Source organism: Arvicanthis niloticus, chromosome 22 (genome assembly GCF_011762505.2).
Source record: "Arvicanthis niloticus isolate mArvNil1 chromosome 22, mArvNil1.pat.X, whole genome shotgun sequence".
Classification (NCBI taxonomy): domain Eukaryota; kingdom Metazoa; phylum Chordata; class Mammalia; order Rodentia; family Muridae; genus Arvicanthis; species Arvicanthis niloticus.
The window spans coordinates 50710009-50722965 of NC_133429.1; the positions used below are offsets into that span (position 1 = coordinate 50710009).

Here is a 12957-nt window from a genome sequence, read left to right on the forward strand (position 1 = left end):
AAAGCCCCCTGATTTGCAGATGATAAGATCCTGTATGTGTGAGACTCAAGACTCCACCAGAAAATGTTAGAACTGATAATCTTTTGCAGCAATATTTCAAGATACAAAACCCACTTGCAAAACTCAGTAGCCCTTGTATATACTGACAATAAACGGGCTGAGAAAGACAAGAAAAAGGATCCCATTAACACTAGTCTAAAACACAACACAACACAACGTAGCACACACAACACACACAACAAACCCACCAATCCCTTGGAATAAACTTTACCAAATAAATGAAAGATCTCTATCATGAAAAATTTAACAATGAGGAAATGGAAGAGTGGAGAGATAGCTCAGTGAGTAAAGACACTTGTCGCATAAGCCTGGCAACCTGAACCAACCTCTATAACCCACATAAAGGTGGAAAGATAGGACAGCACCACCAAACTGAACTGTCATCTGACCTTCACATTGTGACGTGACATGTGTGTCCACCCACCATCAAGCACACGCCCATGCCCATGATAAAATAATATAGATTGGTGGAATTAAAATTGTGAAAATAGCTATGCTATTAAAAGCAATCCTCATCAAATTTCCAATGACATTTTTTTCTTTTTGCAGAACTAGAAAAAGCAATCCTAAAACTCACAGAAGCACGCACACGTGTACACACACACGCACACACACACACACACACACAAAACCCCGTGAATAGTTGAAACCAACTTAAAAAAGAAGCACAATGCCAGGAGTTTCACCGAACCTAAAAACCACATGCACACACATAAAACCTCAGAACAGATATAGATAATAGAATAGCTAGCTGATTTCTGATAAAGATGCAGAAAACACACATTGGAGATGCATATTCATCAGATGCTTCTGACAAAACTTTGTGTCTACATGTAGAAAACTGAGACTTTCTGTCTCTCACTCTGACAGAAATCAGTCCATGTCCGGCCTTGGAAGGGGATCTTGGTTCTTGGGTGGCCATGGGCCTGGAACCCCAAGACTCCAAGGGAGAAACGGCAGGTGTTTGGCCACGCCCCCAGAACCCAGGGTCCTGACGAAGTCTAATCTCCATTTAACCTTCCCCAGTTCAGTCAAGTTGGACACAGGTAGAGGGTGTGACTAATAGGCCTCTGCCTTGAGAGATTTACATATTAATGAGTTATCTAAAGGCGGGGGTGGGGGGGAGGCGTAGATAATTAAGTTATTCCCTCCCCTCTTCCCCTCCCTATTTAAGTCAGCCCTCCCCTGGCTTAAAGGGGGGACGCCCACATCCAGACACATCCTCCACACCATGAACAATAAAGCTTTGGAACCGGACTTTCTCGTGTTATTGGAACCCGCCGTTGCCTGTGTGGAAGACTTCCCTGCAGCTGTGTGTATCATGGAACCAGACCCGCCTCCGGACTCCTCCGCTGCGCGACTTTTCTCCACAAGTTCATAATGGATTAAAATTTTTAACACAGTAGTCAAAATGTTGAGGCTACTAGAAAAAAGCCAGGCATAACACCAAGAAACAAGCATAGACAAGGACTTTCTGAAAAGGATTCTAGTGGCTCAGAAATTGTTGGGAGCTGACTTTTAGCAGAAAGCGGCTAGATCAACTTTGCAGCCATCTGGAACCATATACCCTGATGAAAGACTTGGCTTTCAAAAGCCTATAACAGCTGAAGCACACTCTGATAAATATATTGTTTATCCCACATAGCTTGTTTTGCTGTTTAGTGACCTCAGCTGTATGGTGTACGTGGTAAAATGTTTTCACCTGTGTTCTCTTGTTTGTGCTTATAAATACCCAGGATTTCCTTGTAAGGTGTGGTGTAGTAGTGGAGTAGAGTAGGAATTGTGTGTGTTGAAGACAGTAAAGGAGACTTGACTACAGATCCTCTGGGTTGTTTTCCATTCTTCTCTCCCTTCTTCCCCCCACTCTCTCTCTTGGTAGAACCCGACCTGTGGACAGAGCAGGCCGCAACAAGAAATAAAACCAAGCATTGTAAACTAAGATTGCACACAATAAAAAAACGTCCATACAGCAAAAGAAAAACATATCAGCCAAGTGAAGGAACAGCTTACATAATGGTAGAAAACTTGTAATAGCTTTCTTTCGGATAGAAGATTAAGATCCAGAATATATAGAGAACCCAGGAATCAAAATATGAGAAATCAAACAATCTAATAAATAGCAGACTAATCAAATGAACAGATAAGTCTCAAAGGATGAAATAAAATGATCAATAATCATATGAAATATTGTTAACAGCCTCAGCCATCAAGAAAATACAAATTAAACTATGCTGGGACTCTATTTCATCTGGTAATAATGGCTGTTACTAAGCAAACAACGAGTGCTGGTGGCACTGTGCAGGAAGAGGACTTTAAAAATACACCGCAGGGGGATAAAGATGGAGTGGAGACTGAGGGGACAGCCATCAATGGCTGCCCCAACTTGAGACTCATTCTGTGTGAGAGAGTCAACCCCTGACACTGTTATAATGATACTCTGCTATGCTTGCAGACAGGAAGCTAACTTGATTGTTTCCTGAGCAGCAGATGGAGGCAGATGCAGAGATCCATAGCTAAACAGCAGCCTGATCTCGGGGAGTCTTGTGATTGAGTGTGGGATAGAAGTCAGCAAGCTGAATGGGTCAAGGGCACCACAAGAAAACCCACAGAGTCATCTAACCTGGGACCAGGGAGGCTCACAGAGCCTGGGCCACCAACCAGGGAACATGCAGGAGCTGGGCCTAGACCCCTACATATTTGTAGCAACTGTGCAGCTTGGCCTTCATGTGGGTCTTCTAACAAGTGGAGCTGGGGCTGTCTCAGTTTCTGTTCCTGCAATTGGATCCCTTTCCCTCCTCTTGGACTGCCTGGTTGGGCCTCCCTGAGAGACTTGTTGGGACAAGATGCCCCAGGGTGTGGTGGTAGCCAAGGGGGACTCCCTTCTCTGAGGAGAAAGTGAGGGAGCAATGGGGGGATTGTAAGGGTAGAACTGGGAAGTTTATGGGGGTCATGCAATAGGTCAGAGTCAACCTAGTAGAGGCTACAACCCTGACTCTCCCTTTCTAGCATCCAACAACTGCCACATATATTTTTCTTTCTTTCTAAAAGAAGCTTATAAAATAGTAGACACTCATGTAGCTTTCCCAGATATCCACAGTTTTACTTATCCCTGCCTCCACCCCGACTCTGCCTTGCTTTAACATTCTCTGCCTTACTTGGTGTTCACCCATTAGTCTTCTTTCTTCCTTTATATCTCTTGTGTTCTACCACCCACCCCATAAGTGCTCCATTCCCTCCTGATGGTCATCCTCTGGTAATCTGACTTCCCCAGAGGCTCTGAATTAAACACAGAGTCTAAGGATTTGAAGGCACAGAGAAAATATTCAGAGTTCCTCTTTCAGGGTTGGGTCATCTTGCTCAGTGCAATTTTTCTACTTCTACCCACTGAATGGAAAATTCCATCCTTTAGTGCTCATTCATGTTCCCTGGATGACCAATCTGGAGATGGCATAATGGGAAGTTTGACTTGTAGTGATGTCCATGGGGCTTTACTCTCATATTCATCTCTGAGCTGTGGAAAATTATAAATAGATAAATCTATGGATGTAGGACCTATGTATGCCAGGACTTTGGAGTTTTCTTCTAATTCCAAGCACTTGGCCACAGGATGTACCTCTTCTCTGTCAATGTGAACATTTTTGGTATAGAACCTGGAAAACTGGAAGTGCCCAAGAACCATATATATTTGATGTTTGACCCTTTGCTTTTTGTCCTCTCCCCTGGACTCTTAGTTTCTTGTCACTGCTTCAGATAATGGTTGTGTCAGGATCTGTGCTATACAGCACAGCCAGGTGGTTGGTACACTGAGTGGCCATGGTTCTCAGTTGCTGAATCTCCTAGTTTGTCCTGTTGGCACTTACTTTGTCTCTAGTTCATCTGACAAAAACATAAATGTTTAGAATGTCACAACAAAGACTTAAGTTTACACATCTAACACTAGGTTCAGGTTTAGGAGAGTAAAGTGTCATAAAGAGACAAATACTGTGTCTGTTGGGAGCTAGCAGGAAGTTCACATGTATGATTGTCCATATTATTTTTATTCCCCCACAACTCCCCAAACCCCCATTATGTAGCCTTGGTTGGCTTGGAATTTACTATGTAGCCCAGACTGGTCTTGAATTTATAGAGTTCCATTGGCCACTGCCTCCTGCATGTTGGGATTAATAGTGTTCAACTCCTCTATGTAAACATAGACACGCTCAGGACTAAGCAACAAAGAGGCTACAGATTGGTCTGACACCCTCCACCCTTTCAGGTGCATTATAAAAAACACAGGTTCAGTGAGATGTCTCAGAGGATAAAGGCACTTTAGGCCAACCCCATGACTTCTTTCCCATCCCTGGGACCCACTGTGTGGAAGAAGAGAACTAAGTCCTGCAACTTATCCTTTGGTGTTTACATCTTTTATGTTCACATATTGTCTGTGCCTCCCTCCAAACACACAAACACACTTGCATACACACATATACACACACATACACCCACAGATGGGGCGATACAAAGAGAGTAAATAAATATGTAAATAAATAACTTGTAATAGAATAAAAAATAAAAATAAAGATAAGGAAATAACTAAAATTTGAAGCTATTGCATATGGTTTCCCATGTTATGATAAATACTATTTATAGTTGAACATAAACAAAGATGTTGCTAATATAAAAAAACTAAGAAATTACTTTTTTTTACATTTATTTATTTTGTGTGTATGTGTAGTGTGTATGTGTGTGTGAGTGTGTATGTGGGAGGTATAGGTGTGTGTGTTTCTATGTGTGTATATGTTCACATATAACATCTTATGAGTGGAAGTCTCAGAACACTTTGCAGGAGTAAGTTCTTTCTACTATGTTAGTAGGTGTGGAACTCAGGTTGTCATGCTTGATGGCAAGTGCCTTTAGTCACTGAGCCATCTTGCTGGCTCCCAAACTGAGAACCTAGTAAGCTGTATTCTTGCTTAAAATACTTGTAGCAAGCATATTCAACAACAAATAATATATTTCTCTTTTAAATAGTTATATTATGAAAGACACGAGGAGAACAACACTATTCATTTGTGCACATATTTTTAAATATCTGTAGGCATGTTTTTATTTTATTTGGGTTCTTTTATCTCTACCCCCTTTCCAACCTTATTCCTTCTAATACTCCAACACTAGGTAAGAGAGAAAGGTTAGAGTGGAAAGAGCGTGTAGATAGATCTCTTTAAATTACTTCCTGATGAATAGGGGCATCGAGTTTCTTTAGGCAAGTCCAACTTTCATAGTCAGGGTATCTTTGACTTCTTGTTTCTTTTCTCTAGACCACTAGCAAGATCAGCAGCAGGAGCAGGGACCAGTAGGAGGAGCAGCCATGCTTCCCTCCTGTCTTCTTCTCTTCCACTTCATTCAGAGTGTTGCTTTTCTCTGGACTCTGGCATTTTTACCATCTCTAGAGTCTTCAGAATTAAACTATTTGCAGCTGGCAAATCACACCTCTGCCAGACCACTGCCAGAGGCAAATAGTCTGCTGTTGTGAGCAATCTGAAGCTACCCCATATCCCACACCTGGGATTAAAACAAAAACATGTTTATATAACATAGCTGGATTAAAAAAAAAAACAAAACCAAAACTCTCACTACAAATATCTTGTTCAAAAATCATTGAAAGTCTAAAATATAAAGTTGAGATGTCTTCATGGTAAATTCATCTCAGATGATGCTTTAACTAGGAGGAGAAGCTGGCTTTGAGTTTCTGTGTGGGTGGACTTGATGACTGTTGTCCAGAATTCCCCTTTAGTCTGAGGTCATCTGATGCATTGGAGATTTACAATCTTCCTAGTGATATCCTTGAAGCTTTGTTTCACCTGCTTATTTCTTAGAGTGTAAATGAATGGGTTCAGTAAAGGGGCAACTGAGGTATTGAGTACAGCTACACCCTTACTGAAGGCAACCCCTTCTGTGGCTGAAGGCTTTATGTACATGAAGATGCAGCTTCCATAAGAGAGGGAGATGACAACCATGTGGGAGGAACATGTGGAAAATGCCTTCTTTCTCTGCTGTGCAGATGGGATCTTTAGAATGGTCCTGATGATGCTTGTGTAGGAGAGAATCACCAGCACCAGGGTAACAATCAAGGTCATGACTGCTAAGGCAAAGTCAAAGAGTTCCAGCAGTCTTGTGTCTGAACAAGCAATTTCTATGAGGGGCCCATAGTCACAGTAATAATGATTGAGCACATTGGACCCACAGAAATCCAGTTGACTGGTCAGGATGATTGGGAATAAGATAATTAGGAACCCACTCACCCAAGAGCAGAGGACCAGCAGGGTGCAGACCCTGTTGCTCATGATGGTGGTATAGTGCAGGGGCTTGCAGATGGCCACATAGCGGTCATAGGACATGGCAGTCAGAAGGTAAAACTCAGTGGCTCCTAAGAAGATGGCAAAGAAGTACTGAGTGAAGCACCCAGCAAAGCTGATGGTCTTAATTCCTGTGGAGATGCTGAAGAGCATGCGAGGAGTAAAAGTGGATGTGAATGAGATTTCGAGGAAGGAGAAGTTCCTGAGGAAGAAGTACATGGGTGTCTGGAGGTGGGAATCCAGCAGTGTGAGGACAATGATGGTCAGGTTCCCTAGAACGCTGAGTATGTATGTGAGGAGGAGAAATAGGAAAACACAGACTTGAAGCTCTGGGGCGTCTGTGAGCCCCAGCAGAATGAATTCAGTCACAGTCTGATTTTTAATGGCTAACACTGGCTGCCTGTGAATACACAGAGGTGTTGAGTCAGTGATAGGGCAGGAGTTCAGAATATTTAAGATAGGTAAATTTTTTTTTTCTGTAGAATTGCAGCAAACATCTTCCCCTCAGGCTGCAGGAGCCATCTTACTAGCCATCTTACTTACAAATTTCTGCATGCTTTTCTTCTGAGCAAACACCCAAATTATTTTCTGTTTTAAAGTTTTGTTTGAACAAGCCTCTACTAAAATATGATTCAGTTATTTTTTGACAGTTTTTTTTATGTTTATAATGCATTCTGGTTATTGTCTCTCCCCCACCCTCCTCTTGATCTGTCACTTTCCCATGACTTTTAGTTTTGTCTTCTGACTGATCCACTTAGTTTAACCAAGGCCAATTGTTTGGTGTTGGAGTAGAACTATTCCGTGGAGCCTGGTAACGTTACCAGCAAGTACACAACAGAAGCATTCCTACACTTTTGGTCTTTTAGTATGTTAACTAACTGCAATGGTCTCTCACTTATTTTTCTCACTTGGCTTCAGTGAGAGAAGAAATGAAGTTAACTCACAATTGAAGAAAGTTTCAGTAGGCAAATGATTTCATTAAAATTTGTAGTAACTAAAAATTCCCACCTTCCATCTGAGTTTTGGAATCTGTGGTCCATCATTGCCAGTATCCTTTATGTTTATTGGCTTTGGGGATCTTCTTGTCAGGTCCCATTTCTTCCATCCTAGATGGTGTCAGCAAAAGAACAGATGATGTATCTCCTGTTAGATTACTGCTCCTGCATTTCTTCTGTACTTATATTTATTGGTAAGTGTGTGATTTTATTGTGGCTAGAAGATAAAATTTCAAGTCAAAAGGTCCAAACCACATTTAAGAGTTTCTGATGAGAACCTTAGATAGATGGGGGCTGTTTACATTCTACCTTGAGACTCAAGGAATTAGCTTTTATTTAGATGAGAAGCATGTTTCTGAATATTTATGGAACTATTTTAAGAGCCCCATTTACTTGACTTTTCCTAGAGTCTTCCCCATAGCTCTGAGTTCTAAGTTCCTTATCAAAGTTATGTGCAGTAGATAACACAATATATAATTTGACACAATCATCCTCATTCAACATTTTTCTTAAGCTATTTCTGCTAGAAACTTCTGAATAAGATAATGTGCTAGAAGCTGCCTTTGTGTGACCCAGTGAAGAAGAGTCAGAATAAGAAAGACAATAACTTCTGAAGGAGAAAAAGAAGAGCTTTGGAAATTGTGCACAGTAGTGATAGGGTCCCTAAATGTGCAGAGAAAAAGACTGTCAATGCATTGGAAAGAGCCCACTGGATGAATGAAGATCTACCCTGGAGGCTCCATGACAGTAGGCAGGGGTGGGGGAACAGATTCTTATCTAAAAGGCAAGTCAGAAGAAAACAGTTTGGCAGTCCTGACCTGAGGATTAGCTCAAAGCCCTCAACAGCTTTGATTGCAGTGGTCCATTTTGGTGAGATGGTAATTGCTCTGGCATTTTGGGTCATCAATTGGGAGGGATTCCATTTGGCCATTTGTATGTTTAGAGGGCAGTGGAAGGATGGGATCTTAATTAGGGTTTTAGTATTGTAAAGAGACACCATGACTGAGGCAACTTTTTATAAAGGCAAACATTTAATTAGGGGCTGGTTTATAGTTTCAGAGGTTCAGTCCATCATCATCATGGTGGGAAGCATGGCATCATGCAGGCAGACTTGGTGATGGAGGAGCCAAGAGTTCCACCTCTTGACCTGAAGGCAGCCAGGAGGAGATTGTCTTCTGCAGGCAGCCAGGAGGCTCTGAATCACACTGGACAGAGTTGAGTACATATATGAGACCTCAAAGCTCCATCTCTACAGTAACACACTGTGGAGGCCACACCTCCTAATAGTGCTACTTTCCCATGGGCCAAGCATATCCACACCACCACCACAGATGGCATTTATAGAGGAAACCTATTACTCAAATTTGTAGGTGCTTGAGAACCAAGAATCACAAGAAATCAGAGAACCTGAATTGAACCAGCCACAGTCTCAGTGTGACACAGCCTAAAGTGCAAGAGTGAAAAGCAGGAGGGCCAGGTGCTGACAAATTGCAGGAGGCTTGGCTCAGATAGTGAAGTGAATGACTCCACCCTCAGTAGGAAGGGAACAGACCTTAGTTGAGATTAACCCTGGAGTCTGACAGCAACAAGTCTGAGCTCAGTAGGTCAGTCAACTTCTGAGCCCCCTACCTGCCCTTCAGTGTTGTAGAGCCTCCAAATTCTGAAGTTCCAGAGCAATACTTGATAACTAGACAATAGCAGGCTCTTCACCCTTGCAAATCTGTGTACTGTGCCTGCTTCTCACAATCTCAATACAACGAAAGGCACCTGGAGTAGAACATAGATGAAAGGTCAGAGAGGAAATCCAGAGTCTATTTTTAAAAGAATCCCTGACAGTATAGATGACTCAAATAAATACATTAACAAGGCAAGAAAATCAATTCAAAACCTAGACAAGAAAGCTACCAAAGTTAAAAAAAAAAGGGGGGGGGCAATGACTTGGGGGAGAAATTCAACAAAAACAAAGGAGAAATTGAGCATGTAAATTGAGAAAGTAAGCAGAACCGAGAAAGAGCAAAACAGAAAATTTAGAAATGAAAGAATCAATTATCTAAAAGCAAAATAGCAGAAAGCATAATAAAAGATCATTCAGAAGAATGAAACTTAAGAATGGAGGACAAAGTTGAGATGATAATGTATGCAGACATATATAAGGAGGAAAACGGAATGAATGTGATTCAAACTTCCAAGAAGTCTGGGTCATTCAAGAGCCCAAAGCTAAGGATCCATTGATGGGAAGAGGGAGCTGATACAGTCATTAGGCATAGATATTTTATTTAATGAAATTATAGTAGAAATATTCCAATCCTAGAGGAAGAATCGACATCTAAACACAGAGAGCATTTAGGACCTTAAATAGTCAAGGTCAGAACAGAACCTTCCCATAGCATATTATAGTGAAGATGGTAAGAGTAAAAACCAAAGAAAGTTTATTAAAAGCTATAAGAGACAAAAGTCCAACGCACGCGCACACACACACACACACACACACACACACACACACACACACACACATTCACACAGAGGCAGAAACAACAGAGTCGCATTAGATCTCTTATTCTAAAAGCTAGAAAATATAGAATGATTTATACTCAGAAAAAATTCTCTCTAAAAATTGATGGGTAAATAAAGGTATTTCAAGACAAACACAGAGTAAAGCAATTCACGGAAACCAAGAGAGCACTGCAGATATTTCCTAAAGGGGTGTTACAGTGGAGCCAGACAGTTTCATGTATAGAACACATCAAAGAACACATTGTGTGAGAGGAACAGATAAACAGAGGAGACCTGGGCGGGGAGAGGGAAACATTAATTCTGTCTGACACAACATTGGAAATCGGCTAGAAAGGCAGTGTGTAGAATGCTTGTTTGTTACAGAATTATAACTTGTGTTTAGTTTTCAGGGCACCGAGTGATCTGTTAGTGAAGGAAAGAGACCAAATAATTTCAGGAGGGACTTTCAGGTACTGCTTTGCATTCTACCTTTTAGGGGAGGTACTTGTTAGTGACTGGGACTTCCTTCTATATTCACTCAGCCTCCTGAATGAGTGCTGTCTCTTTCATTCTCCTATAGATATAGTCTCAGTACAGAATGAGGAAAGGTACTCCATGTCACAGGTCATATTACTCTTTTCTAGAAAGGTTAGTGGTCCACCTAGAACCCTTGAGTATTAAGAATCTTTTGTCATTTATGTTGTTTTGATTTTCCATATTTTTTATCATCAAATAATAATTTTTACTTTTTAACACAGGGGTTATAAACACAAAAATGCAGGATGTGGGGAAGGGGATGACACAGGAGCATAGGTGTTCAGGGGGAGTACAGATATCTTTCAGAACATGGTATCAGCTGGGTGAAGGTTCAGGGGATATGTCACTATGACTCTGCCTATGATTCACTTGTCCTTATCTAAGTTGGTACTATCCAAGGCTGCCTATTTACAAGGTCTATGTGTTGTTTTGATTTTTAAGACCACTGTAATAAGGAAACCCCATGACTCATTCCTGAGCATATCTGAAACTTCAGGGACCTATCCTTTTTGTTGTCCCCAAGAATGTATTATTAACAAGATATATGGTCCAATATTGAAGTCCCAGGCTATGGCATCTTCTGGTAATGATTATTATTATTTTTGTAAAGTGTTCCATGTTGTCATTTGAAACACTATGTGAACATTCTATATAATTCTGCATCAGTAATTTTACAAAGGTATTTGTTTTGGCTTTGTAAATAATAAAAGTTGAAAAAAATTGAGTGAGAGTCTTGCTGCAAAGCTAAGGCTGGCTTCACTCACCCTCCATCTCCTGCATCAGTCTCCCAAGAATCTAAGTACTGAGCTTAGAAGTATGCACCATCATGCCTGGCTAAAAATTAGAAACAATGTGAACCTCCACTAATATAACACATTTGTCATGTATGAATTACAAAATGCATTATAGATCAATAAAAATAAATGGAAAAAATTATCTGAACTTTTTTGGAAAGATGTATTTGATACACTTCTATGGACAGAGTCAAAGATCTGGAAGCAGAAAACATTATCAGATGCCATTTTGTTTTATAGCTGTCATTGTTGTTTCAATGTTATAATATAAGCATGTGTTTTAATAAAAAGAGGTACAACTTTATGATTTAACATCACAAAAACAATGTTAATGCAGCTGTAAACTTAGACAATACATACCTTTGGCCTTTAGAACAAATTCTGTGTGATTCTAATCACGAATGTCCATGAGAAGCATCACGACTTAAGAGCCAGGAACAGATGGAAAATGGTGTAAGGCTTGTCTGCTTGTCCATCATTGCTTTTTAATGAAATAATTATTCACAACAATTCACAAATTTAAGAAATTTAATAGGACAAGCCTACTCATCTTTCTGTGATCAGTTTAGCATTCATTTGTGACTTCATTCCATGTTCACATAAATGTATGAATTTACTGACACCTGGATATCCAGCATCTCTGAAATGTGACTTATTCAAGTTATGAATTAATAAAATGTTAATAAAAACATATAAAAGAGTATGTCTTTTTTTTTGTTTTTTTTTTTTTTTTTTTTTTTGTTTTTTGTTTTTTTTTTGTTTTTCGAGACAGGGGTTCTCTGTGTAGCCCTGGCTGTCCTGGAACTCACTCTGTAGACCAGGCTAGCCTCGAACTCAGAAATACGCCTGCCTCTGCCTCCCAAGTGCTGGGATTAAAGGCGTGCGCCACCACTGCCAGGCTAAGGAGTATGTCTTTAAAGCCTTACTTTCTCTGTTCTAATTGGTCTGAGTCTGGTTATGTGCTTCCTCTCTGATTAGCAGAGTTGAGCATCTTTGGTGCAGCAGTCTTACTAATTTGCTTGTTTGTTTGAAACAGGGTCTTGCTATTTTGCTGGTTTGCTGGAGCTCAAGTGATTTTGTCTCAGCCCTCTGAATAACTCAGAGTATAAGGGCATTTCATGAGAGCTTACCTCTAAAGCATATTTAAACAGCTCAATTCAGAGGAGACCTCAACCATGTCAGTTGAGGAAAGGAAGTGAAAATCTCAGGAGACCCATCCCTAGAGTGTGCTAATGAACACTACTATTTGCTAAGAAACTTTAACTCTTCCCTGAAGGAAGGTGAAGTGGGGGTGGATCTGGGGGAAAGGGAAGATGGCAGAATGGCAGGTAGATACTTGGGGGCGGTGGGAAAGAGAAAGCTAAATGTGAGAATATGAGAGAAGATTAAATAAAAAGGAAAAGGGAGAAAAGAACAGGCTTCTAAGAGATAATAAGAAAACAAAACAACATAATATACAATATACATTTTACATATTATTTGAGAATTTTATACATGTATTTACTATATTCTTGTAGGCTGCCGACCCGACTCGGCTGGCCAAGATGGCGCCGGCCTAGGCCTCTGGTATCAGCTACCAGTGCACTGTGCATGCGCAACGCAGTTTGGTGGCAGCCCCTCCCGAATGGGGTATGCTAATGAGGTACCAATAGGGTACCACAATCCTGACCAATCACCCCCTCCAGGGCGGGGTATGCAAATATGGTATGCTATGAGGCATTGCAATCTGACCAATCGCGCACC

The 12957-nt window shown here is 40.8% G+C and overlaps 1 protein-coding gene across 2 annotated transcripts; it reads right to left on the minus strand.

Moving 5' to 3' along the window:
• Window positions 1-5104: 5104 nt before the first annotated feature.
• LOC143436399 (olfactory receptor 6C4-like) lies at window positions 5105-12312 on the minus strand. Of its 2 annotated transcripts, XM_076920726.1 has the most exons (4): window positions 11575-12312; window positions 9020-9157; window positions 7404-7501; window positions 5105-6795 (listed from the first exon to the last, which is right to left on the minus strand). In XM_076920726.1, exons 3-4 carry the CDS (start codon window positions 7436-7438, stop codon window positions 5841-5843), a joined length of 990 nt encoding a protein of 329 aa, XP_076776841.1. In that variant the 5' UTR covers window positions 7439-7501; window positions 9020-9157; window positions 11575-12312; the 3' UTR covers window positions 5105-5840. The 2 variants fall into 2 exon arrangements, with proteins under 2 accessions (XP_076776841.1, XP_076776842.1); XM_076920727.1 differs by lacking the exon at window positions 9020-9157.
• Window positions 12313-12957: the final 645 nt, after the last annotated feature.

Coding starts and splice junctions, on each gene's coding strand:
- LOC143436399 (XM_076920727.1), bottom strand. CDS start 7,438: ATGATGGACCACAGATTCCAAAACTCAGATGGAAG. Junction 6,796..7,403: donor TTCCAAAACTCAGATGGAAG/GTGGGAATTTTT, acceptor GTGTATTCACAG/GCAGCCAGTGTTAGCCATTA.